The 27257-nt window shown below is 41.8% G+C and overlaps 1 protein-coding gene and 1 pseudogene across 5 annotated transcripts in view; both read right to left on the bottom strand.

The window, feature by feature from the left end:
• The window catches only part of LOC112580365 (putative protein ZNF720), a 38803-nt gene extending 26896 nt beyond the window's left edge, over positions 1-11907 (bottom strand). For 2 of the 5 annotated variants that reach the window (XM_045163274.1, XM_045163271.1), the window contains exons 1-3: positions 11654-11907; positions 8645-8771; positions 7535-7613 (exon numbers count right to left, since the gene is read on the bottom strand). In XM_045163274.1, the coding sequence (XP_045019209.1) occupies positions 7535-7613; positions 8645-8771; positions 11654-11761 (314 nt within the window). In that variant the 5' untranslated portion in view covers positions 11762-11907. Of the gene's footprint in view, positions 1-7534; positions 7634-8644; positions 8772-11653 lie in introns of all 5 variants that reach the window. The other 3 variants (XM_045163272.1, XM_045163270.1, XM_045163273.1) reach the window with 2 other exon arrangements.
• Positions 1292-26842, bottom strand: LOC102409554 (annotated as a pseudogene).
• Between the last annotated feature and the right edge of the window lie 415 nt (positions 26843-27257).

Raw genomic sequence — 27257 nt, 5'->3', positions numbered from 1 at the left:
GTTATGTAGCAAACACACCTCTGCATCTTGGAAAAATACCTTCAAAGGCATCTGCACAGCTCTTTAACCTGCAACCACCACAACTACAGAGGACCTTGAAAAGCTGAAAAGACCCACCACTCCTGTGCTGTCTCAGGAGGGATTCAGGAACAATCTCTTCCTACTTGGAGACCAGACTGTGAACTTATTTCTTGATTGTTCTCAGAGAGATCTCCTAACCCTCTGCTCACACAGACCATGTGAGCTGACTTCCCTGGTCCAAATCCAGCTAGACCAACGCTGCTGCCTCTCCTCAGACTGAAGCTGGGCCTCAGCTCTCACAGATGGACCAGCAGCCACGTCCTTAACCCGCGCCTCCCCTTAGAAGGCCCTGGAGCACTTCCTACACACCACACTGATGCTCCCACAGGACCAAGAGAGAACTCTGTGGGGAGGTTATCGCTTAACACTGGTCACGTGATCTTGATACGAAACCGGGTTGAAACCACCTAAAGATTCTTTATGAACCAGTTCAGTGAATATGAATCCCTCGAGGTCAGGTCACCACTCTAAGAAGTTATAAACCTGGAGGTCTGAAGAGGGGCCATGAAATGAGTCTTCAGCAAGTTCCCTGTTTATTTTGATGCTTCTCCCCCAAGACCCACAGTCAGGAGCCCTGAGCTTCAGCCCTCACACTCAGCACACCTGAGACCTCTCAGGAGAGGTTCTAGGGCAGGAATTTCCTAGGTCAAGGCTAGGACCAAGCAGAAAAAGCTCCAGTATTTGGGGTTCAGGCCTTTATAAAAGACTTTGGGTGAAGTGCTGTGGGCTCCCAAGGCTGAGTGTGGATGGGTCCATTCAAACCAAGAGGAGCAGGATTCTGGTGAGCTATGAGGGTGTCACTGAAGGGGGGGCCTGTGCAGTAGACCCTGGGGTTCAGCAAGACTGCTGGTCTCAAGGTGGGTGATCACCTAGTGCAGGTGCTCACAGGACTGGCTGGTGTGAGCTCAAGGACCTGCAGGCTGCCTGCTCCCCAGACAGACGCTGAGGCAGCACCAGCACGGAGCAGTCAGGGAGGCTCTCAACAGTCCTCCGTATGGTCCTTATTGGAATCATCACAATGTCCCAGCAGTTACAGAGAGGGGGAAAAAGTACAGTGGAGAAATGATGGGAAATATCCAATTATTTGAGGCTTAAAGGCAGTATGGAAACTAATTGTTACAGATATCATCCCTCTGTGCTAACAAAGAGTTTGTTAGGTATTCTTCCCTTCAACCTTAAATCGGTAGGTTGACACTTCACTACACACCAATTTCATCACAAGAAACCATCCAGGTTTATTAACATGTAATATCACACAGTCAGAATAAAACATTTCCCAACCCACTGTGTAACTGAATAAAATACAGGTTACAAGCATAAACAACGATATTCATTCCTCTGATACAATGATCTGAGAACTGTGATATCTATGGTTACAAAATGGAGGCTAACCGTTTACGAAACAAGACATACAGCAACTACATGACTTTTCTGGGAGGGGTTTCCATACATTTCTAGGGTATCAGAGCTGTCTTTATTTGAAACATGTCAACTAATATTCATGACTTCTGCTGATATTATACAGATAATCAAGATTTCAGTGAACTGTCATTGTATTTTCCTTAAAAAGCAAGTGACACAACTATTGAAAATGTACGTCTTACTTTAATATGTGGAATTACTCCCTGAACGCTTACCTCATGGTGACCTATAGGGATGTTTGACATGAATGACTAACACCTCCATTTAGATGTACATGTTACATTACTGTGTCCTTAATCTTCTAATGGAGAATAAATATAAATGATTTCTCTCTAGGATAGAAGGCCTTGTCTTATCTTTGATGTAGCAACCATCAAAAACATAACTTTGCATACACACTAGAAATGAAGCATAGCAGCATGGAGTAATTTGAGAGCTGAATAACATTTATTTTGGTTTTCAAATAATCACAAACCATGTCAATATAAACAAAGATATATTGCTAATAATTGTACATTTCTAAATACCAACCGTTCCTTGTGATCCATACTACCATATCAGTTTTCTATCTGTTTTAACTATGGATTACTGTCTACAATACTTCTCCTGAAGAGGAACTTCAAAAAACAGCATTGATGAAATGCTTTCTATTTTGCAGGCTTCCCTAATAGCTCAGTTGGTAAAGATCCACCTCCCACTCCAGTGTTCTGGCCTGGAGAATTCCATGCACAGTCCATGGGGTTGCAAAGAGTTGGACACGACTGAGAGACTTTCACTTTTTCTAGTGTGTGATTTCTGGTATTTATTTAGATTTAATTTTCATTAAATACTTTTCTACATTTTTTTATGTCATTCCTTATCTCTCTTAAATAAATGGTCTTGTATTTTCTGAAGTGTATGTTTAGGACAAACCTCTTCCATCACCTATTTTATTACTAGGGTTTCTCTCCAGTACATGCTGTCTGATGTCTAATATGGTGAGAGCTCTGATTAAAGCCGTTGCCACTTTCCTTACATTTATAAGGTTTTTCCTCCAATATGAATTCTCTGATGTTGAGTAAGATGTGAGTGCTTGCTAAAGGCTTTTCCACATTCTTTACATTTGTAAGGTTTCTCTCCAGTATGAATTCTCTGGTGTTGAATAACATTTGAGTGGTGACGGAAGGCTTTTCCACATTCTTTACATTTATAAGGTTTCTCTCCAGTATGAATTCTCTGATGGTAAGTAAGACCTGAGTGCTGGTTAAATTCTTTGCCACAATCCTTACATTTATAAGGCTTCTCTCCAGTATGAATTCGCTGATGTTTACCAAGAGTTGAGTAGTGACTGAAGGCTTTTCCGCATTCTTTACATTTATAAGATTTCTCTCCAGTATGGATTACTTGATGTTTAGTAAGATATGAGTGTTGTCTAAATGCTTTGCCACAATCCTTACATTTATAAGGCTTCTCTCCAGTATGAGTTCTCTGATGGTAAGTAAGACCTGAGCGCTGGCTAAATTCTTTGCCACAATCCTTACATTTATAAGGCTTCTCTCCAGTATGAATTCGCTGATGTTTACCAAGAGTTGAGTCGTGACTGAAGGCTTTTCCGCATTCTTTACATTTATAAGATTTCTCTCCAGTATGGATTACTTGATGTTTAGTAAGATATGAGTGTTGTCTAAATGCTTTGCCACAATCCTTACATTTATAAGGCTTCTCTCCAGTATGAATTCGCTGATGTTTAGCAAGAGTTGAGTCGTGACTGAAGGCTTTTCCGCATTCTTTACATTTATAAGATTTCTCTCCAGTATGGATTACTTGATGTTTAGTAAGATATGAGTGTTGTCTAAATGCTTTGCCACAATCCTTACATTTATAAGGCTTCTCTCCAGTATGAATTCTCTGGTGTTGAGTAAGATTTGACTTCTGATTAAAGGCTTTGCCACACTTTGTACATTTGTATGATTTCTGCTGCATATGAATTATCTGATGTTGAGTAAGACATAAGCTACAAGGAAACACTTTGCCACATTCTTTACATTTGTTTGGTTTCTCCCCAGCATGAACTCGCTGATGCAGACTAGAATGTGAACACCTAAAAATGGCTTTGCCACTTTCCTTACCTTTGTAAGGTTTCTGCTCTGTATGGATTCGCTGATGTTGAGTAAGATTTGAGTTCTGATTAAAGGCTTTGCCACACTTTGTACATTTATAAGGCTTCTCCCCAGTGTGAATTCGCTGATGTCGACTAAGATGTGAGCAAGACATAAATGCTTTTCCACATTCCTTACATTCATAAGGTTCCTTGCCAGTGTGGATTTGCCGATCTTGACTAAGCTTTGAATTCGGATTAGAGGTGTTGCCACACTCTGTACATTTGAAAGGTTTCCATCCTGAATGAATTTTCCTTTGTCTACTTAGACTGGATGAGTTAGGAAAGGCTTTCTCACATTTCTTACACTTGTAACTTTTCTGCGGATTCTGAATACTCTGCTGTTGAGTGAGATTTGAACACTGATTAGAAACATCACCATATTCACAATTATAAGTCTTCTCTCCAGTATGTGTACTCTCATTTAGTGGAAGACCTGATATTTGATAAAAGATATTCCTACACGTACTATTTTTAGAATCTTTGTCTGAAGATTGAGGTCCCTGATGTTTCATAGGGTTAGAGTCTTGTTCAGTTTTATACCCAGTTTCATTGCATGAGTGGTTTCTCACTCCATCGTAAATATTCTTGTAATCATTGGGGGTAGAGCTCTTACTTAAGGCCTGACTCGTGTTATTACACGTGAGAAGTTGTTCCGTATTAACCGTATCATGATGTGTATTGAACACTGATGGTGGGATTAACTCTCTTCCATTATTATCAACGTTACACATTTTGGGACAGAGAGAAACTGTCTGTTGGTGGAAGAATAATGACCCCTTGCTCACAGTTCCCTCAAACTGACTATATTGTGAGTTTTCCCCATCGTTTTTAAATTTCTGGTTTTCAGACGTGCTTGAATGTATGTGTAATCGAAGCCCGTGTTCAGAGTGGTTTGAATGAGTATTTGCAGTAGAGACTGGATGACTTTCCAGATTTTCCGCATTTCCCTTCAGAAAACGTGTACGTTTCAAAAAATGATTTAAGCCTTTGCTTGAAGAGATACACTTCTCTGCAGATGTTGATAACTGAAATGGGTGTTTTCCACAATTTGACTCACATTGCTCATTTCTTTTGGCAGTAATGTCCGCAGGGTGTGAAACTATCTCAGTTTCTTTATGTCCATATAAACATCTTCTAGATCTTTCACATATCCCCGTATATTCCTGGTCTTTCATTAAATGTTCGTTTCCAAGGTGAGCTCTTTGATATATTCCTAGGTTTTCTTTTTGGATTAAATGTTCTAACCTTGGATTCTTTGACATCAAACCACGGGTGTTGTGAGAAGACACAGCTGAAAGATACCAAATAAAGTTTTCTTATCTACTATTCTTATCTACTGGGGCTGGTGTGAGCTCAGTTGGGACAGAAGGCGAGCCTTCTCTGTGGGAAGAGAACATGGCAACAGTCTGTGGCAGCAGGACAGAGTGAGACCTGTACACAGGGTACTGACCCCAGCCCTGCCCACCCAGCCTGAGAGGGTGTCCACCACTGCAGACAAGGGCTGGGTGCTGGAATGTGGGGTCTGGAGAGCAGACCCAGGCAGAGGACTGCTGTGGGCGGTGAGGAAACATCCTGAGGGGATGGGACGGAAGGAGGAGTTCTATAAACAGGAATGCTTGTGGAGGAAGCCTGAACCACCATAGCACAGAGCGCCATTGTTGAGTGATGCCCAAAGGGAAGACCCACCATTGCAGCCCCTCCTCCCCCAGCACTAGGAAGGGCCACCACCCCAGTGGGCTCTATTGAGCTCCAGCCACAGCCTCCCCCCATGCACCTCCTCCAAAATCAGCAGACTCCTGTGCTCTGGGGCAGCCTCTGGAGCAGACACCTGTGGGTGGGCCACACACACAGAAGGAGCTGAAAGCTCAGCTGAGCCCCAGGGTTAAAGGAAGAAAAACTGAAGTCTCTCTTCACAGTTGCACAAACCATGCTTTTATACCTGCAACTGGCTTTGTCAACTCAGCCCCTACAGAGCATCTGAATGGACAACCAGGGCTCCCCCAGTCATGGGAGCGTAACTTTAGCAGCTGTAGCCTTGGTGGGGATGTATACTAGGGGGTGGGACCAGGCCAGAGTCTGAGCTGCCCCCATAGCACCACAGTGGGCCCAGCTCCATGAATGCAATTCTGGGACCTGAGTTCACTGGATCTATGCTGGTGTTCCAGTGGAAACAACATCTGAGAGACACCAGAGCAGTGTGCCAGCATGCCCATGGTTGGGGGGGGCCAAGAGCAGTGCCAACATGGGGTCACATGAGACTCACAGCACGTGAGCACACCCCAAGGTGCACATCCCCAGAGAAGCAATCCTTGGTGGCTTCTCTCCCAGTGGGTGTGCTCCAATCCTAGCTGCCTTGACCACAGATCAGAATCACAGCAAAGAAACAGATCTGGGGGCTCTACTCCACCAACCAGGGAGCAGATCCCACCACAGACAGGGCAGTGACAGCCACAGAGCCAAGGGGAAGCTCCCCTCAATATCCAGGGGAGGCTGGGGTCACAAAAACAGCAATCAAAGCCCAGATCAAGGGGTTAAGGGTCCAAGCCTGTGGACCAACCTCACCCGCCAGGGGGAAGACAACAGAGCAAGAGGAGCCAGGATCCGGCAGCCTGCAGAACAGACCACAAACCCAGAAAATGTGACAAAATGAGAGGACAAAGAAGTATGGTGTAGAGGAAGGAGCAAGACAAAAAGCTACAAGAACCACTAAATGAAGAAGAGACAGGCAGTCTAATGACTACTTTTTGACTTAAGTCATCTTAAATGCAGATGTCACTAGGTGCCCTCTAATTCTTTAACCCACTTCTTATTTTAGCATGTGCTATTCAATGTTTCAATCTAAAAATCATAAATGATACTGATGTAGGTCTAATCAGAAAGCGAGGACATATAGGACAAAGTCTGGGGAAGCTGATAACAAGATTAATTAAATAAAGAAGTAGTTCTTGAGAAATTAAGAAATGAGACTTAAAAAATACGGTGGGAACACAGGGAATGTTATCAATGCTCTGTGGAGATCTAATTGGGAAGGAAATCTAAAAAAGAGTAGATATCTATACGTAAAATGGATTCTCTTTGCTGTACAACATTGTAAACCTGTTATACTCCAATAAGAACATTTTAAAAAGATTATATTATCTAAAAATTGTAATAGTTTGAAACCATTAAAAATATGGTGGAAAATGTTTTAAGCTCTTATGCCAATTTATTTGAAAATTCTTTGAGTTAATTGAATATATTTAAGTCTTTTAGCATTGAGGAATTGGGGCAAATACACTTCACATTTCATATGAGTTCATATGAAGAAAACAGAAACTTTGAAGTAACGCTGAGATTTGCATTCTTTCTCTTTAGGGAGGTTTTGGTTTATACAGTGAATAAATTACTTGAATTTAAAATTTATAAGATCATATTTGTAGCTTCCAGTGTTTTAGAAATTATAAGTCAGAAAACAAACAAACAAACAAAACCTCTGTCTGCAGTATTCCTAGAACTTTGGCAGTATGTCTACAATTCCACTCACATACTGTCACCTAGAGGTAGAAACAAACTTTAATAGGAGCGTCTTAAGAGTTTTTCAGAAATGTGCAATTTTCCTAGGACCCCCCAAAAATGGAATAGTAACAGATTCATTCAGGTTGTCACAGGCCAAGAGAATTTCAGTTCTCACTGCGATTGAGAAAAGTAATCACTGGAGATGAATTCAGGAATGATTCAAGAGACAGAATGGGGCAGGTGATGTCTGCCTATGACAGCAACAGAAAGAAACCCAGACTTCTCTAAAATCATTTCCACTGAAGCAGATCTTCCCAAACCACATGACAAAAGATGAATTCTTCACTGATCCTGGGACCTGTCGTTGAGTCATCGGCTCCATCCATTCACACCTACCTGTGTATATGGCTGGTGTCTCCAGTCTCCTTACATCCCAGGGATTCTTCATTTGCTCCAGAAAGGTGACCAGGTCCAGCTTAGAGACCACAAGACCTGCTATCAGGAAAAGGACTATTTGTTTTGCTAGAGATTCATCAGGTTCCAATCTAATATGTATTCAAGTGAGAAGAGAAGGCACACGTGCTAAGTCGCTCCAGTCATGTCTGACTCTTTGCCACCCTATGGACTGTAGCCTGCCAGGCTCCTCTGTCCATGGGATTCTCCAGACAAAAATACCGGAGTGGGTTGCCATGTCCTCCTCCAGGAGTTCTTCCCAACCCAGGAATCGAACCCACTTCTTTTACGTCTCCTGCATTGGCAGGCAGGTTCTTTACCACTAGTGCCATCTGGGAAGCCCAGCGAAGGCATGGTAGAATGTCAATACAGCCTAGAAATAAAGTATTTGGGGACATCATTTCCTAGGCTGCATTAACATTCCCTGGTGGCTCAGCTGGTAAAGAAGCCATCTGCAATGTGGGAGACCTGTGTTTGATGCCTGGGTTGGGAAGATCCTCTGGAGAAGGGAACGACTACCCATCCCAGTATTCTGGCCTGGAAAATTCCATAGACTATTCCATGGGGTCGCAAAGAGTCGAACACGACTCTAATCTTGCTCATTACATTATTACATTATTAACATTCTAGAGAAGGCATGGTTGAATGTTAATATAGCCTAGAAAATTATATCCCCAAATACTTTATCGAAAGCACTTTTATAACTAACAAATACATAAAGAAAAGATCTTGAGATTCTAGTCAAGTACTACTAAGGCCAAAGTAAGTAATAGTAGAAATCTGATTTATAAAGGAGAATGGCATTTATACCACAGAACCTACAGAATTACCACTAACCTAGAAGAAGGAGGCAGATTACATCAAGGAAAAGTTAAAATCATAATGAATCATCATGAAGTCTTCTTTCTCAACTCATAAATAATCCATTTTTCCCATAGAAAGCAAGGATCTGAGATTATTCTAAGAAGCAGAACATTCTAGGAGACATTCTAGAAATGCAGGAACCAAAACCATGTGGGTAGATAAGGGATTCTGGAAGGCAGTTATCCTCACCCAAGGAGGCCAGGTTCCTGTAGTTCTCTAACATCACGTCCCTGTACAATTCCCGCTGACCGAGGTCCAGGCATTCCCACTCCTCTTGAGTGAAGTCTATGGCCACATCCTGGAATGTCAGCCGTCCCTGAAATACAAAGTACAGATGCCTTGTGGCCGCGGGAAGACTTCCTAATGTGACCCAAGATGAAACCAGCAAGAGAAATGGTTTTGATTTAGGAGAATGTCTGGTGTTACAGCAGCAGCAGCTGGTGTTACACACGAATAGAATTTCTACACAGTAATATTTCCTACCACATTTTTAACCCCAAGAAAAGAGGATGAGATACGCTCCATCAACCACTACAGAAATTATTCTGATTTGGAAGAGAAATTAAAGATAATCAGATCAACATTGGCATATTCATTTTTGAGTGCTGTACTCCGTTGACAGAGGATAAACTGTCTATCAAAAGAAACAGGAAATATTTTTTAAAAGCGCTCCCTGATCCAAGTGTTCTGGAGTGGACTCAGTGTGCCACATGTTTAACAAGCTTATTTGAACTAGTGATGCTGAAAATTCTGCTCCATGAGTGATAATGTTTGAACAGCAACGAAGTAGAATACTAAGGAAAGAATTCATATTTAACTTTGAACTTTAAGTGCTTTACAAATTTTACAGGTCTGATAGGATAGTAACCTCGGCGACAACAATCATTTTAACGATCTGGTATATACTATATATCTTTCTGACAGTTTTTCAGAATCTTGAATGTATAACAGAAATAATTCAAAATCAATAATGTTGCTGTAGCATCTTTTGGCAAATATTTAACAAACATTCTTTAAATGACAGCTTAAGGGACGGGGGAGCCTGGTGGGCTGCCGTCTATGGGGTCGCACAGAGTTGGACACGACTGGAGTGACTTAGCAGCAGCAAATTTTACTTCAGTTTATGACTCTAGACTTTAATAAAACACAGACAAATGCACAGAGCTAACTCTAATGAAAGTTTATAGAAATTTCTGTATTTGTAAATAATACTAAAAACAAGAAAAGTGTTAGTCACTCAGTGGTGTCCTACTCTTTGCAACCCCAGGGACTGTAGCCTGCCAGGCTTCTCTGTCCATGGGATTCTCAAGGCACGAATACTGGAGTGGGTAGCTATTCCCTGCTTCAGGGAATCTTCAAAAAAGAAAAAGAAAAAAATCAATCAAATGATGTTAACATGTTCGTGCATACAGACATACACTAAAATGGGACTATATACTTATTAATTAGTAAGAGAAAAATTGTCATGTCAATAAAATCAGGATAATTTTTAACTGATTGAAAATCTACATAAATATTTGAGGATGATATTATTTTAATTTTTTAAAATAGACTAGGGTATAGACATACACAATGATAAAAAAAAATAGACAGCTCTGGTTGTGAATTTTTTAATTTCCTGAAAAATCTACCATTTGCATGGAACTATATTTTAAAATTTAACACAGTTGAACATAGATTAGCACTAATATGATTCTTGTAAACATTTTGGAAAATACAGAAATGTGATGAGACTTATCTGGGATGTGAGTGTGGAGTGTACTGGAAATGATCAGACCTGGGCTTGAATGATGAAAATCCACACTCCCAAATCCCAGCATCTCTACTAAACACACATGAGTGTTGTCAACTACAAATCAGCTCTTGCCAAGAGCATTGCCAGTGACTCAACATGGGCGTTTGCCATCTGCCTCTGGGGAGAATGAACCCTACGGTGCTGTAACTATTGACTTCAATCCCCTCGAGGGAGTTCAGGGTGGACTGAGGCACCCTGCTCCAGGAAAATCTGGTGGGACAGGTCTTTAGAGAGTTAGGTATTTTCAGGAACTGCTTTCATGATCCCAATCCTTGTATCTCTTCAGACCTAGAAAAGCACTAAACCACTAAATGATGACTTCAGTTCCTCAGGTTTTTCCTGGCAGAAAACCTTTTGCAAAGTAAGTGCTTGATTGCACTGAACTCCCCCTTCACCAAAATCAGACTGACCTTCCCCCACTGTCTCTTTGGAGCAGTTTCTGAGTTATCTGAGGTGCTGTCTCCTGGGCTGCTGTCCTCATTTTGCCCCAAATAAAACTTAATTCACATCTCTCAAATTGTGCATCTGTTTTAGCTGACAGTGTTCATTTTTCAAAGCAAAGAGCAACTAAGAAGATACGGCATTTCCTCATTAACTGTGATAGGCATATCCATCACTTTTTCTTTCCAAGAGCCTTGTTCAAGACAAAAAAAAAAAATGAATTTCATAGTGTGGAAATCTCATAGAAGCACCTGAATCAGTGAACATCAGAGGTCACGGGGTAAGAGTACATGGAAAAATGCATTATCACTGCCAGATATTTGGGCAATATTAGGAAAACCATGATCTCAATCTATCATGAAAAATGTCAATTTTCTGCAAATTCCACCTCCTATATACCTCCCATGATCTGTAGCTTAATAGTCCATTTAATTAGTATATTTTTCTTATCGGTATAGAGGATTGTCTCTGCTACTTGAACTTCTGAAAAATTCTGGAATGCTGAGTTCATTCTATTAACAAGGGCATTTTCTTACTCCTGTTCTAGAGAGCTGAATTGCATTCACATGTAAATTCATCACGGCATTTCCCCAACTTCCCTAAGATCCCTACACTGGACCACATCCCAATGGGAATCTCTGGTACCGGTGCATCCCCGTGTTGATCGCTCACAAAAGGAATGTATTCAACATTGAAAGTCACTATTTCATGTTGAGAATTCATCATGCTCTATAGAAAGCCAGGATACAAACAATGGAGAAAAGGCTCTGGAACATGAGGGAGACGAAACCTGAAGAGCTGGTTTTCACTATTAAAAAAGGGGGGGGGGCGCAGAATAAGATGATAACAAGCACTCCAGGCAGAAAAATTAGAAGCAGAGAACTAAAGGTTTGCAGATTCTCAGTTCAGGCATTTCAGGAGGAAAAGCAGACACAGCCCCAGACCCGGGACAGGACAATTACCTGAGAAGCTGCCATTTCCTCCTCTTCTTCCTCCTGCTCTGCGTCTTCTGTGGGGATATTACATCTCAAACTCACATCTGCATGTTGAGAAAACACCTTCCAAGGCATCCATATAGCCGTTTAACCTGCAACTGCTGCAGTGAAAAAGAAGAAAAAGTTTCCTTGTTTCTCTCACCCTTTTCTGAGCTCTTTTCTGACTTTCTGTGTTCCTGAGCTGTAGTGGGTAATCAAGACTAACCTGATATGCTAATCACATCCCGATGCTCCACGCTATTTGCAGATCTTGCCGGCTAGTTCCTCTCCTTCCTTTTTGCATTACAGAGAGCAGGCCGCAGAACAATTCACGAGAGACAATGGACCCTACTTCTGGGCTACCTGACCCAGCCTATGAAGGTTTTGAAGAAATGCAAGAGGAAGACCCGCATTCAGGAGCCCTGAGGGAAACCTCACATTTGGCACAACTGAGACCACAGGAAGGGAGGATTTAGGGCGGGAACTTCTAGAAGCAAAGGTCAACCTGATTCCCTGGGGAGGGGCTCTTTCTAGGCCGGGTGTGGTGGTCCACGGCCTGTGCCTGTGCCCTTGGTGGAGGGGAGGGGAGAGGTGAGTGTTTGGTGGGAATCACCTGGGGGGTCTTGGGTTCCTGCCAGGCTTTACTTGCAGAATTCTTCCCACAGATCTCCTGCTTCCTTAGTTTTTTTTACCCTCCTCTGCAGCCTGGGGACACAGGTTTTCACAAAATGATTTGCATTGTGACCACCTCCCTGCAGGTGTGGCACCTCCAACTTCAGAGACCAGGAGCCTAGAGGTGTTTCCATCAAGGCTTTCTTTGAAAATAAACCAGAGGCAGCGGGAGGCCTGGCGAGCTGCAGTCCATGGGGTCGCAGAAGGACTGAGCAGCTGAACTGAACTGAACTGAGCAGGACTCGCGAGGTTAACAGTGTGTATGGGCAGAGACAAATGCCTTTGAAAATGATGCCCTAAATGCTATCTGATGACCAACCAAGGAAATAATGATCGGTGTTATCATAAGTTACATTACACATGAATTTAGACGTGAAAACATTGTTGTTCTAATTCCTGTGTGTGTTTTTCTAGGTTTTATGAATCAATTGCTACAGTTTGTTGTCTGCTCCATTTAGAGAGCTCTATTTTCTCACATCGTTAAAGTATAATGACTAAGGAAAAATTAAAGATAGAACATGTCCATCTTTCTAATATTATATATTCTAAAAAATATTCAATGTGCATGCACCAGTACCAACTTTGTAGAAGATATCGTTTCACAGCAGAATTGAGAATAAGGTATAGACGTTTCCCATATACCTCTTGTCCCAACACGTGGACAATCTCCCTACTTACCTTTCCCCATCAGAGTGAGCATTTGTTACCACTGATGAATCTACATGGACAGTAAATAGATAAACTCTTTAGTTTACCCTTATGTTTCTCTTTTAGGGATGTGCACTCCATATCTCTGGATAAATGTATAATAACATGTGTCCATCACAACAGTTTAACACAAATTATTTCAAGGTCCTGAAAGTTCTCTAGACTTAGGATATTCATAGTCCCTCCTTTGAAACCCATGGCAACCACAGACCTTTTTAATCTCTTCTATATTTCCTACTAGATTCCCAGGTGATTGAGTGGGAAGAAATCTGCCTGCTGATGCAGGACATCCAGGTGATACGGGTTCAATCCTTGGGTCAGGAAGATCCCCTGGAGGAAGAAATGGAGACCCACTCCAGTATCCTTTCCTGGGAAATCTATGGACAGAGGAGCCTGGCAGGCTACAGTCCCTGGGGTCACAAAGACTCAGACACAACTGAGCACATATGAACATTTACCTACACCAAAATGTCATATTGTAAAATTCCTACTTTTTGTAGCATTTTCGAATGGGCTTCTTTCACTTAGTAAAATGCATGGAATGATTGTCCATGTATTTTATGCCTTGAAAGCTTAACATCCAAAAGCTTAAGAACTACCTCTGCGCCTATATTCCTGCTCAGTAAATAAATTCATCAACACCATTTTTTTAGATTCCATAAATATCTGTTAAGACAATATTTGCACAAATATAGAGAACAGATGTGTGGACACGGCAGGAGAAGAAGAAGGGCCCCACTGACACACACACACACCACCTTGGCCGAAATGCTGGAGAAGACTTTTGCGAGGCCCTTGGACTGCACGGAGATCCAGCCGGTCCATCCTAAGGGAGATCAGTCCTGGGTGTTCATTGGAAGGACTGATGCTGAAGCTGAAACTCCAGTACTTCGGCCACCTGATGCGAAGAGCTGACTCATTTGAAAAGCCCCTGATGGTGGGAATGATTGAAGTGGGGAGGAGAAGGGGACAATAGAGGATGAGATGGTTGGATGGCATCACCGACCCAATGGACAAGAGTTTGAGTAAACTCTGCGAGTTGGTGATGGACAGGGAGGCCTGGCGTGCTGCAGTCCATGGGGTCGCAAAGGCTTGGACATGACTGAACAAATGAACTGAACTGAACTGATGGTTAAAACAGGTTAGCTAGTGGGAAGCTGCTGTATAGCACAGGGAGCTCAGCTTGGTGCTCTGTGCTGACCAGAGGGGTGAAATGGAGATCACGGGAGGGAGGTTCAAGAGGGAGCAGATTTATGTATACTTATGGCTGCTTGATGATGTCATACAGCAGACACTAACACAACATTGTAAAGCAATTATATGCCAATGAAAAATATATATGCATCTCAAAAGGAAAAAAGGCTAAACAGACTGGCCACCCAGTGGTGGAGAGTCCATCTGACAGTGCAGGGGCCATGGGCTGGATCCCTGGTCCAGGAATTCTCCACATGCTTTGGGGCAACTGCCACAACTGCTGAGCCTGGGTGGGGCAGCTTGCTCTTTTAGAGGCAAGAGGCAAATGAAAGATTCTCACCAGCGCAAAAGAATAGGAAATGCAAACAAAGCTACAGTGATGCATCACCTCATGCCAGTCAGAATAACAATTAGCAAAGAGCCCACTAATAATAAACGCTGAAGAGGCCTGGAGATCAGGGAACCTCCTACATGGCTGGAGGGAATGTAAACTGGTGCGGTTACGCGGGAGGACAGTGTGGAAGTTCCTTAAAAAACGTAACGTCCTGACATTCAAGGAAATGAATTCCATGAAAAGTAGACAAAACAGATTAATTGACAAACTGACAAGTTTTGCAGTTTTTAGTAAATCATCTGCAATTCTAAAATGACCAGTTTGGATCTAGCATTTCTAAATTCTCTAAGTTAAATGTGTACGAATACACATACAGTCACATATTCCTTCTTGGTTTTCTCACTGCTTAACATGTATACCTTCAGATATTTATATATTGTATTCAATGTGTGTTATATAAATTATATTATGTATATATCTTCAGATATTTATATATTGCATTCAAAGTATGCCAAGGCCATGAGAAAACAGTTCCTTTAAGCCTAGACAAGAAACGTGCTAAGAATTATACAGGGTAAGATTTTATAAATCTTGGTTCAGAACTTTACCATCATGGCTTTTAATTATTCTTTTTGTGACTTTGTTAAATTTACATTTGCTTAAATGAGCCCTTGAAAAGCTTTAGCTAACAGAAGAACAAAGGACAATTGAAGCAGGTGAGTTTATGACTCTAGGTCCTGAGAGAATTCACAGGAAGCCTTGAGGGCCCCTGAGGAAGGTCAAGGCTAGAACCAGGCAGAGAAAGCTCCAGTACTTGGGGTTCAGGCCTTTCTAAGGGACCCTGGGTGAAGTGCTGTGGGCTCCCCAGGCTGAGTGTGGATCGGTCCATTCAAACCAGAGGAGCAGGATTCTGGTGAGCTCTGAGGGTGTCATTGAAGGGGGGCCTGTGCAGTAGACCCTGGGGTTCAGCAAGACTGCTGGTCTCAAGGAAGGGGGTCACCTAGTGGAGGTGCTCACAGGACTGGCTGGTGTGAGTTCAAGGACCTGCAGGCTGCCTGCTCCCCAGACAGATGCTGAGGCAGCACCAGCACGGAGCAGTCAGGGAGGCTCTCAACAGTCCTCTGTATGATCCTTCTTATTAGAACCGTCACAGTGTCCGAGTAGTTTCAAAATGGGAGAGGAGATACAACATAGAAATGGTGGGAACTAATTTCTACAGATGCCATCCCCCTGTGCTACAGACAGTTTATTGTAACGTTATCTTTCCTGCAACCTTAAATAGGTGGGACAGGTTAATGCTGGTGGTGCGTTCACCCTTCATTCATTCCACATCAACTGTAACACTAAAAAACCATTCACTTTTATTAATTAACATACATTACTTTTACACAGATGGAATAAAACCTTTTACAACTGTTGTTTGATCCTTGATTAAAATACAGATTACAAGCTTCTAAAAACTTTCCTGTTTCTCTGATAAAATGATCTGTGAATGTGATTTATATGGTTTACAAAATGGAGGCTAATTTAGTAAACAGGGATGGACATTTATTATATTAATATGACTTTTCCAGAAAGAGTTTTCTATACTTACATCAGGTAGAAGAGAAGGTGTCCTTGCTTCAAGCCTGCCAGGTAATATGCATGATTTCTCTATGTTGATGTTATAAAAATACCTTAGATTTGAAAGAACAACCCTTGTTTTATGCTTAAAAAGCAAGTGACATAATTACTGAAAACTTAGAGCAAACTTCCGTCTTACTTTGAATTATTCCCTGAACACTTACATCATGGTGGCAACACAGATGTTTGACATCAGTGACAAATACCTCCATTTAGAGGTTTGGTGTGCATATACCATTACTGTGTTCTTAGTCTTATAAATTGGAGAATAAATATAAATGATTCCCACCTAATATAGAAGGGCTTCTCTTACAATTGAGGCAACAACCATCAGAAACAGAAGTTCATATATACAGTAGAAACAAATCACAGCATAGTAACTTGAGAGTTGAATTACATTCGTTTTGGTTCCTTAATGATCTCAAATCACGTTAATATAAATAAGGATACATGAATAATAATTATACCTCTGCAAATACCCACCCCTTCATCTTGTGATCCGTGTTAACATATCAATTTTGTACGTGTTTTAATTATGGAATACTTGCTACAGAGTTTCTGTTTAGAGTAATTCAACAAAAGTGGTACTAATGAAATGCTTTCTAGTATGAATTCTCTGGCATTGATTTACTTTTGCTGTTTGATTAAACACTTGTCTACATTTTTGTATTTCATTCATGTATCTTTCCAAAGCAAACACTCATTTTTTCAAAATTGTATGTTTAGGACCAACCTTTCTTTATCACTGATTCATTTCTAGGGTTTCTCTGCAGCATGTATTCTCTGACGGTGAGTGGCGTGATGGCTGTGATGAAATCCTCTGCCTCGTTCCTTACATTTCTAACACCTCCCTGCAGTGTGAATCCTCTGATGTTGAGAAAGACCTGAACTCCGGGAAAGGGCTTTGCCACAGTCTGTACATTTATAAGGTCTCTCCCCAGTATGGATTCGTTGATGTCGAGTAAGATGTGAACAATGGATAAAGGCTTTGCCACATTCTTTACATTTGTATGGTTTCTCCCCAGTATGAGTTCGCTGATGTACAGTAAGACTCATATGCCAGTTAAAGGCTTTGCCACATGCTGTACATTTATAAGGTCTCTCCACAGTATGAATTTGCTGATGTTGAGTAACACGTGAACAACAGATAAAGGCTTTGCCACATTCTGTACATTTGTATGGTTTCTCCCCAGCATGGATTCGCTGATGTTCAGTTAAATATGAACTCTGATTAAAGGCTTTGCCACATGCTGTACATTTGAAACGTTTCCTTCCTGTATGAATTTTCCTATGTCTACTTAGATTTGGTGAGTTACTAAAGACTTTCCCACATGTATTACACTTGTAACGTTTCTGCTTAGTCTGAATATTCTGCTGTTGAATAACTTTTGAAGACTGGTTAAAAACTTTAGCATAATCATAACAATTATAAGTCTTCTCTCCAATATCAATACTCTTATAAGTATTAATAGTAAGATTTGAGCTTTGATAAAATGTATTCTTATACTTATTATGTTTAGAATTGTCTGAAAATTGATGTCCCTGTTGTTTCATGAGACATGAGATATGAGTCTTGGTCAACATTATGCTCAGTTTCACTGCATGAAGAGCTTCTCATTCCATCATGTATACTCTTGTAATTATTGGGGGTAGAGCTCCTGCTTAAGGCATTACTCATTTTGTTACGCTTGTAAAGTTGTTCCACACTAATTATACCTCCATATGTATTGAACAATGATGGTTGAATAAGGTCTCTCCCATTATTATCAACATTACAGATTTTGGAACAAGGAGAAAATAGTTGTTGGTTGAAGAACAATAAACCCTCGTTAAAGGATCCCTCAAAATGATTATATTGGGAATTTACCCCCTCATTTTTAAGTTTCTGGTTTCCAGACATGTTTGAATGTATGTTTAATAGATACCTATGCTCAGAGTTGTTTGAATGAGTATTTGCAGTAGAGACTAGATGACTTTCCAGATTTTCCACATTTCTGTTCAGAGAACGTGTATGTTTCAAGAGATGATGTGGGTCTTTGCTGACAAATATACACTTATCTGTGGGTGTTGATGACTGAAATTGGTCATCTGAGATGGGTTTTTCCCTATTTGATTCACATCCTTGATTTCTTTTGGCAGTAATGTTTACATTATGGGAAACTGTACCAATTTGCTTTTGTCCATCATAACATGCTCTCTGTTCTTTATATGCCCTCATATATTCCCAGTCTTTCGTTAAATGTAAATTTGCAAGGTGAAATCTTTCATATATTCTTAGCTTTGCTGTTGGGAATAAATCTTCTAAGCCTGGCTTTTGGGTCCTCAAACCCTGGGTGTCGTGAGAAGATACAGCTGAAGGATACCAAATAATAAGTTATTCTACTTACTATTCTCGGGGAATATGTTTTACAATTTACATAAAATTGGCGTACACTGGCTAGATTAAGCCTAAAACTGAGATAGAAGAAGTCAAGATGGCAGAGGATTCGGAAGACGTGGAGTTCATCTCTCTCCACAAAAGCATCAAGAATACATCTTGAAGTGGAAAAATTCTCACAGAGCCCTGCAGAACATGGGCAGAGGAACGTGGACTCCTGAAAGGACAAGAAAGATTCCTGCTGAGCCAGGTAGGACAAAAGAATGAGGGAGGAAAAGAAGCGGGATGGGACCCGCAAAACCCTGGGGGGACTGAAGAGAGGAGAGGTCTCCACATCCAGGGAAGCCCCTCACTGAGGGGAGCCCAGTTGGGACAGAAGGAGAGACTCATTCTCTGTGGGAAGAGAACGCTGCAACCAGTGTGCAGGACAGAGTGAGACCTGTACACAGGCTGCTGACCCCAGCCCTGCCCATGCAGCCTGAGAGGGAGTCCACCGCTGCACACAAGGGCTGGGTGCTGGAACGTGGGGCTTGGAGAGCAGACCCAGGCAGAGGACTGCGGTTGGCTGTGAGGAGACATCCTGAGGGGACAGGAGGGAGGGAGGAGCTCTGCAAACGGGATGCTTGTGGAGGAAGCCCGAACCACCCGAGAAGCAGAGCAGCGTTGTTGAGTGATGCCCAAAGGGAAGAACCCCATTGCAGCCTCTCTGCCCCTGTGCCTGTCCCTGCCTCTCCAGATACTAGGAATGGCTCCCACCTAGGTGGGTGATCTCACGACCCCCACAGCTGCTTCCTGCTCCGCAGCCCCCTCCCCAGTGGGCTCCAGGGGCACCTTCAGAGCACACGCCTGTGGGTGGTCCCAATGTACAGGTGGCACTGAAACCACAGCTGAGCCCCCAGGCCCTACCACTAAGAAAGAAAAGCTGAGATCTCTCCTTGCAGCTGTATAAACCACTAAGAAAGAAAAGCTGAGATCTCTCCTTGCAGCTGTACAAACCACTAAGAAAGAAAAGCTGAGATCTCTCCTTGCAGCTGTACAAACCATGGTGTTACACCCCACAACTGGCTTTGTAAACTCAGCCCCGACAGAACATCTGGATGGAAACGAGGCTCTGGCAGTCAAGACCAGTCTGGCTTTAGCAACTGTAGACTTTGTAGGCATGCACATGAGGCGGTTGGGCCAGGTCGCAGTCTAAATTGCCCCCATAGCACTGCAGGGGGTCCAGCTCCACAATGGATGTACACCTGGGACATGAGACTACAGTGGATCTATGCTGGTGACCTGGTGAAAACAACATCTGAGAGACACCAGGTCAAGTGCCATCATGCCCATGGTTCAGGTGGGGCCAAGATCAATGCCAACACAGGGTCACATGAGAGCTCGCACAACACATGGAAGATGACCCACAGAGCACGCTCCGGGGTGAACATCCCCCGAGGAGCAATCCTCAGTGGCTTCTCTCCCAGTGGGTGTGCTCCAGTCCCACTGGGTCAGAAGCACCATAGATCAGAAGCACAGCTAAGAAACAGATCTGGGGACTCTACTCCACTAATCAGGGAGCAGACCCCACCCCTGACAGGGCAGTGACAGCCACAGAGGAAAGACGAAGCTCCCCTCAATATTCAGACAGGCTCTGGTCACAATAATAACAATCAACTCCCTATCAAGGGGATAAGGGCACAAGTCTCTGGACCACCTCACCCACCAAGGGGCAGGCACCAGAGCAAGAGGAACTAGGATCTGCAGCCTGCAGAACAGAGAGCACAAACACAGAACACTGGACAAAATGAGATGACAAAGGAGTATGGTGTAGAGGAGAAGTCAAGATAGAAACCTACAGGAACAGCTAAATGAAGAGCAGTTGGGCAATGTAATGATTAATTTTACCTTTAAGTAATCAAATTTACAAACAAAACATTTTCACAAATGCTGCTGCTGCTGCTGCTGCTAAGTCGCTTAGTCATGTCTGACTCTGTGCGACCCCAGAGACGACAGCCCACCAGGCTCCCCCATCCCTGGGATTCTCCAGGCAAGAACACTGGAGTGGCTTGCCATTTCCTTCTCCACGAATACTAATGCCTACTAATTATTTAACCCACTTCCTACCACTCCTGTTGTTATCTGAGCATGCTCTAATAGAATCTAAAATCATAAATGATATTGACCTAGAACTAATCAGAAATAGATGGCATAAACAATAAAGTCCTGGGATGTTTCATAACAAACAAGATAGATTTAATAAGGTAAGAGTTCTTAAGAAATAAAATAAGAAGTGAGACTTGAAAAATATGGTGAGAACATAGGGAATGCTACTCAATGCTCAGTGGTCACCTAAACGGGAAGGAAATCTAATCAAGGAGGGAAATGTGTATATGTATCACTTATTCTTTCTGTACAGCAAACTAACATAACTTTGTAAAATGGCATTATTGGAACAGAAAAATTTCTTTTGAAAGATTCCTTTATATAATCTATAAGCTTAATAGTGAAGAACAATCAGAAAAAAGCACTGTGGGAAATGTCTTAAATTCTCATGCCAATAATTTATTTAAAAACTCTATGAGTTAAATAAATATATTCAAGTATTTTAGCATTAAGGAATTGGGGTAAATATACTTAACACATTTAATGTTAGTTCATATTATAAAAAGAGAAACTTTAAAGTAAAATTCAGGTTTGCATTTTCTCATTTTAGCAAAATGTCTTATGCAGTGAAGAAAGAATTTGAGTATGAAGTTTATAAGGTCATATGTGTAGTTTCTAGTGGGTTGGAAATTATAGGGTAGAAAACAAACACTATTTGTCCCCAGTACTCCTAGAAGTGTGGCAATTTATTCACAACTCCACCCACACACTTCTGACTAGGGACAGAATCAGAACTTTTAAAAGGGCTTAATACAGTTACTCAGAAATGTGCACAGATTTTCTAAAACCTCCCCAAAATGGAAGAGCTATCAGGTCATTCAGGTTATCCCAGGCCAGACAAGTATTTTGGTTCTCACTGTGAATGTGAAAATTAACCACAGGAGAAAAATACATAAATGATAAAAAGAATCAGGAATGGGTCAGGAGATGACCCTCTATGACAATGACAGAAATAACCCAGGCTAATCCAAAACCATTTCCACAGCAGATCTTCTCAAACCACACGACAAAGTAGGACTTCCTCCACGATGCTCGTCCCTCTCACCTGAGTTATCTGCTCCATCCACAGACACATACCTGGGTGTACGGCTGACGTCTCCATTCTCCGTATATCCCAGGGATCCTTCATTTGCTCCAGAAACATGACCAGGTCCGGCTTAGAGACCACAAGACCTGTTCATCAGAAAAAGGAATATGTGTTTTCCCAGATATTCATCAATTTCCAATCCAATATGTGTTCAGGTGAGAGAGAAGTCAAGGAAGAAAGTTAAAATAGCCTTAATAAATGATTTTACCAAATAGTTTATTGGAAGCACCTTTAAAAGACAATTGCATCAAAATCAGGTTCTGATATTATGCTCGAGTACTACTAAGGCAAAAGCTAGTAGTAGAAATCCGGTTTTAAGAGGAGAGTGGCACTATTTTATACCACAGAACTTACAGAATTACCACTAACCTAGAATGAAGGATATGCAGGTCAAGAAGCAATAGTTAGAATCGTACATGGAACAACTGACAGGTTCTAGATTGGGAAAGGAGTATATCAAGGCTGTAAATTGTCACCCTGCTTATTTAACTTATATGCAGAGTACATCATGAGAAATGCTGGGCTGGATGAAGCATAAGCTGGAATCAAGATTGCCGGGAGAAATATCAATACCTCAGATATGCAGATGACACCACCCCTGTGGCAGAAAGCAAAGAAAAACTAAAGAGCCTTTTGATGAAAGTGAAAGAGGAGAGTGAAAAAGTTAGTTTAACTCAAGATTCAGAAAACTAAGATCATGGCATCCGGTTCCATCATTTCATAGCAAGTAGATGGGGAAACAGTGACAGACTTTATTTTGGGGGGCTCCAAAATCACTGCAGATTGCGACTGCAGCCATGAAATTAAAAGATGTTTGCCCCTTGGAAGAAAAGCTATGACAAACCTAGACAGCATATTAAAAAGCAGAGACATCACTTTGGCAACAAAGGTCTATCTAGTCAAAGCTATGGTTTTTCCAGTAGTCACGTATGGATGTGATATTTGGAACATAGAGAAAGCTGAGCACCAAAGAATTGATGCCTTTGAACTGTGGTGCTGGAGAAGGCTCTTGAGAGTCCCTTGGTCAGCAAGGAGATCACACCAGTCAATCCTAAAGAAGTCAACCCTGAATATTCGTTGGAAGGACTGATGCTGAAGCTCCAATAATTTGGCCACCTGATGTGAAGAGCCGACTCATTGGAAAAGACCCTGATGCTGGGAAAGACTGAGCGCAGGAGGAGAAGGGGGCGTCAGAGGATGAGATGATTGAATAGCATTGACTTAATGGATATGAATTTGAGCAAACTCTGGGAGTTAAGGAAGGATAGGGAAACCTGGTTTGCTGCATTCCACAGGATCGCAAAGAGCTGGACATGATTTAGTGACTGAACAGCAAGGAGGCAGATTACAGCAAGGAAGAAGAAGGCTAGAATTATAATGACCCATAATGAAGTCTTTCTTTCAAATGTCACAAATACCCTTTTCCCCCTAGAAAGTAGGGATCTGAACCTCTACTGGACAAAGCAGAAAATTCCAGGAGACATTCTAGAATGAACGAACCAAAACCCTGAATGTACTTAAGGGATTCTGGAAGGCAGTTATCCTCACCCAAGGAGGCCAGGTTCCCGTAGTTCTCTAACATCACGTCCCTGTACAATTCCCGCTGACCGAGGTCCAGGCACTCCCACTCCTCTTGAGTGAAGTCTATGGCCACATCCTGGAACGTCAGCCGTCCCTGAAATACAAAGGACATGAGCCATGTGGACATGGGAAGACTTCCTAATGTGACCCAAGATGAAACCAGCAAGAGAAATGGTTTTGATTTAGGAGAATGTCTGGTGTTACACAAGAATATAATTTTTATACAGCCATATTTTCCACTGTATTTCTAACCCAGGAAAGGAGAATGAGATATGATCCACAGACCACTATAGAAACTATTCTGCTCTGGAAGAGAAATTATAAAACAATCACACCAACACTGATCTATTTTTGCGAGTTGTACTCGTGTGACACAGGATAAACTGTCTATCAAGGAAAGTATGTTAGTCACTCAGTCATGTCTGATTCTTTCTGACCCCATGGACTGTAGCACGCCAGGCTTCTGTGTCCATGGGATTTTTCAGGCAAGAATACTGGAGTGAGTTGCCATTTCCTTCTCCAGGGGAATCTTCCCCACCCAGGGATCGGACCCAGGTCTCCCACATTGCAGGCAGACTCTTCACCATCTGAGCCACCAGGAAAGGCCCTTATCAAGGAAACAGGCAATATTTTTAAAAAGCATGCTCTGATCTAAGACTTCTGGAGTGGGGCCAATGTGCCCCATTTTTAACAAGCTTATTTTAACTAGCAATGTTGAAAATTCTGATACATAAATGACCATTCTGAATAGCAAAGAGGTAGACTAGTAAGGTTAGAATTTATACTTAACTTTGAATTTTAAGTGTTTTACAAAATTGATGGGTCTGATAGAATAGTACCCATAGCAGCAATAATCCTTTGAACTATTTAGTATATACTATATGTCTTTCTAACAGTTTTTACAGAGTCTTGAATGCACTAAATAAATAATATAAAATCAACAACATTGTTGTCCCACCTTTTTGCAAATATTTTGTCAAACATTCATTAAATGACAGATTTTGAATTTTGCTTCAGTTTATGTGAACTAAAATTTAACTAGTAAAACACAAATACACAGAGACAACACTAAAGAAAGTTTATACAAGTTTTTATATGGTCTTCCCTGGTAGTCTAAGTTCCCAAGTCAGGGGGCTGGGTGCAGTCCCTTGCTAGAGTACTAGATCCCACATGCCACAGCTAAAGTTTCCGTGTTGCAACAGTCTCCCACATAGCTCCAAGATTCTGCAGGCTACAACCAAGACACAATTCAGCCGAACACATAAATACGTGTATTTTTTTAAAAGAACTTTATATAACTGGGGAGAATACCAAAACAAGAAAAAAAATTTAACATTTTCATGCATACAGACATATATTAAAATGAGACTATATACTTATTCAGAGTATTAAAGAAAAGCCAACATTCAGAAAACTAAGATCACGGCATCTGGTCCTATCACTTCATGGCAAATAGATGGGGAAACAGTGGCTAACTTTATTTTTTTGGGCTCCAAAATCACTGCAGATAGTGATTGCAGCCATGAAATTTAAAGATGCTTACTCCTTGGAAGGAAAGTTATGACCAACCTAGACAGCATATTAAAAAGCAGAGACATTACTTTGTCCACAAAGGTCCATCTAGTCAAGGCTATGGTTTTTTCCAGTAGCCATGTATGGATGTGAGAGTTGGACTATAAAGAAAGCTGAACACAGAAGAATTGATGCTTTTGAACTATGGTGTTGGAGAAGACTCTTGAGAGTCCCTTGGACTGTAAGGAGATCCAACCAGTCTATCCTAAAGGAAATCAGTCCTGGGTGTTCATTGGAAGGACTGATGTTGAAGCTGAAACTCCAATATTTTGGCCATCTGATGCGAAAAGCTGAATTGTTTGAAAAGACCCTGATGTTGGGAAAGATTCTCCTCCTGGAAGCAGGAGGAGAAGGGGACGACAGAGGATGAGATGGTTGGATGGCATCACCAACTCATTGAACATGAGTTTGGGTAAACTCCAGGAGTTGGTGATGGACAGGGAGGCCTGGCATGCTGTGGTTCATGGGGTTGCAAAGAGTCAGACACGACTGAGCAACTGAACTGAACTGATTCATGTCAATAAAATTGAGATGATTTTTAATGGGTTAAAATATATACATCTACTTGTGGATGATATTCTTTGTTTATTTTAAATACACTAGGGTACAAACATATACAACAGTATAAGATAAATTAGAACTCTTGGTTCTGAAACTTTGATTTCTTGAAAAACTGTATCATTTTGTTGAGCTGTATCTTAGAAATTCAACATAGGTGAAAACAGATTAGCACCAATATGATTGTTGCAAATATTTTGAAAAAAAAAAAAAAGTGAGTAAGAAGACTATGTCAGTGATATGAGCATGGAGTGTACTGGAAACACCACACCTGGGCTTGAGTGATGAAAACCCCACTCCCAAAACCCAGTGTCTATCATCAACACAGTGAGTGTTCATTTTCCAAAGCAAAGAGAAACCAAGAAGATGCGGAGTTTCTCCATTAACTGTGAGGGTTTTCACATGTTCCTCGCTCCATTTTTCCACAGCCTTGTTTAAATACAGAGGGGAAAAAATGAACTTCATAGCCTGATAACCTCAGAGAAATCACCAGAGCCAGATCTGTCATGGTGTAAATTGATCACACGGAAGATGCACTATCAGAGCCTAGGCATTTAGGAAAAAATAAGGAAATTATAAGTTGAACCTAACATAAAAAGATATCAGTTTTATGCAAAATTCATTTTATATATACTTCCTCTGTTTTGTAACCTAACAATCTGTTTAACTAGTAAGTCTTAGCATTACAGAGGACAGTATCTCCTAGTTTTCTTTTTATTTCTGAGCATTTTCTGAAAAATTCTGGATCACTGAGTTGATTTAATATATAAGGGCATTTTTTAACTCCTCAAGAGCTGAATTGTATCCACGTGTAAACTCATGACGGCATTTCCCCTACTTCCCTAAGATCCCAACACCGAACCACATCCCAGTGGGAATCTTGGATACCAGTGCCTCTCCGTGTTGATCTCTCACAAAGGGAATATATTCACCAGCTGAAAGTCACTAATTCACTTTGAAAATTCATCATGTTCTATAGAAAGCCAGGATACAGACAACGGAGAACAGGCTCTGGGACACAAGGGAGAGGTGGTCTAGAGAGCCGGTCTTCACAATAAGAAGAAAAGGAAAAAATAAGAAGTTGATAACAAATACCCCAGGCAGAAAAATTAGAAGCAGAGAACTAAAGGTTTGCAGATTCTCAGTCCAGGCAGTTCAGGAGGAAAAGCAGACACAGCCCCAGGCCCGGAACAGGACATGTACCTGAGAAGCTACCATTTCCTCCTCTTCTTCCTCCTGCTGCGTCTTCTCTGAGGATGTTATGTAGCAAACACACCTCTGCATCTTGAGAAAATATCTTCAAAGGCATCCGCACAGCTCTTTAACCTGCAACCACTTCACCTACAGACAGAAAGCCCTTGAAAAGCTGAAAAGACCCACCTCCCCTGTCCTGTCTCAGGAGAGATTCAGGAACAATCACTTCCTACCTGGAGACCAGCCTGTGGACTTATTTCTTGATTGTTCTCTCCCCACAGAGAGCTCCTAACCCTCTGCTCACACAGACCACGTGAGCTGACTGACTTCCACGGTCCAAATCCAGCTAGACCAACCCTGCGGCCTCTCCTTGGACTGAAGCCCGGCCTCAGCTCTCACAGGTAGACCAGGAGCCACGTTCTTAACCTGGGCTTCCACTTAGAGTCCCCTGGAGCTCTTCCTACACACCACACTGATGCTCCCACAGGACCAAGAGAGAACTCTGTGGGGAGGGCACCAGGAGGTCCTTGCCTAACACTGGTCACGT

This window comes from Bubalus bubalis, chromosome 18 (genome assembly GCF_019923935.1).
Source record: "Bubalus bubalis isolate 160015118507 breed Murrah chromosome 18, NDDB_SH_1, whole genome shotgun sequence".
NCBI classification, from domain to species: Eukaryota; Metazoa; Chordata; class Mammalia; order Artiodactyla; family Bovidae; genus Bubalus; species Bubalus bubalis.
Note: the sequence above shows the minus strand (reverse complement) of the source record. Positions and strands in the feature narration are given on the sequence as shown.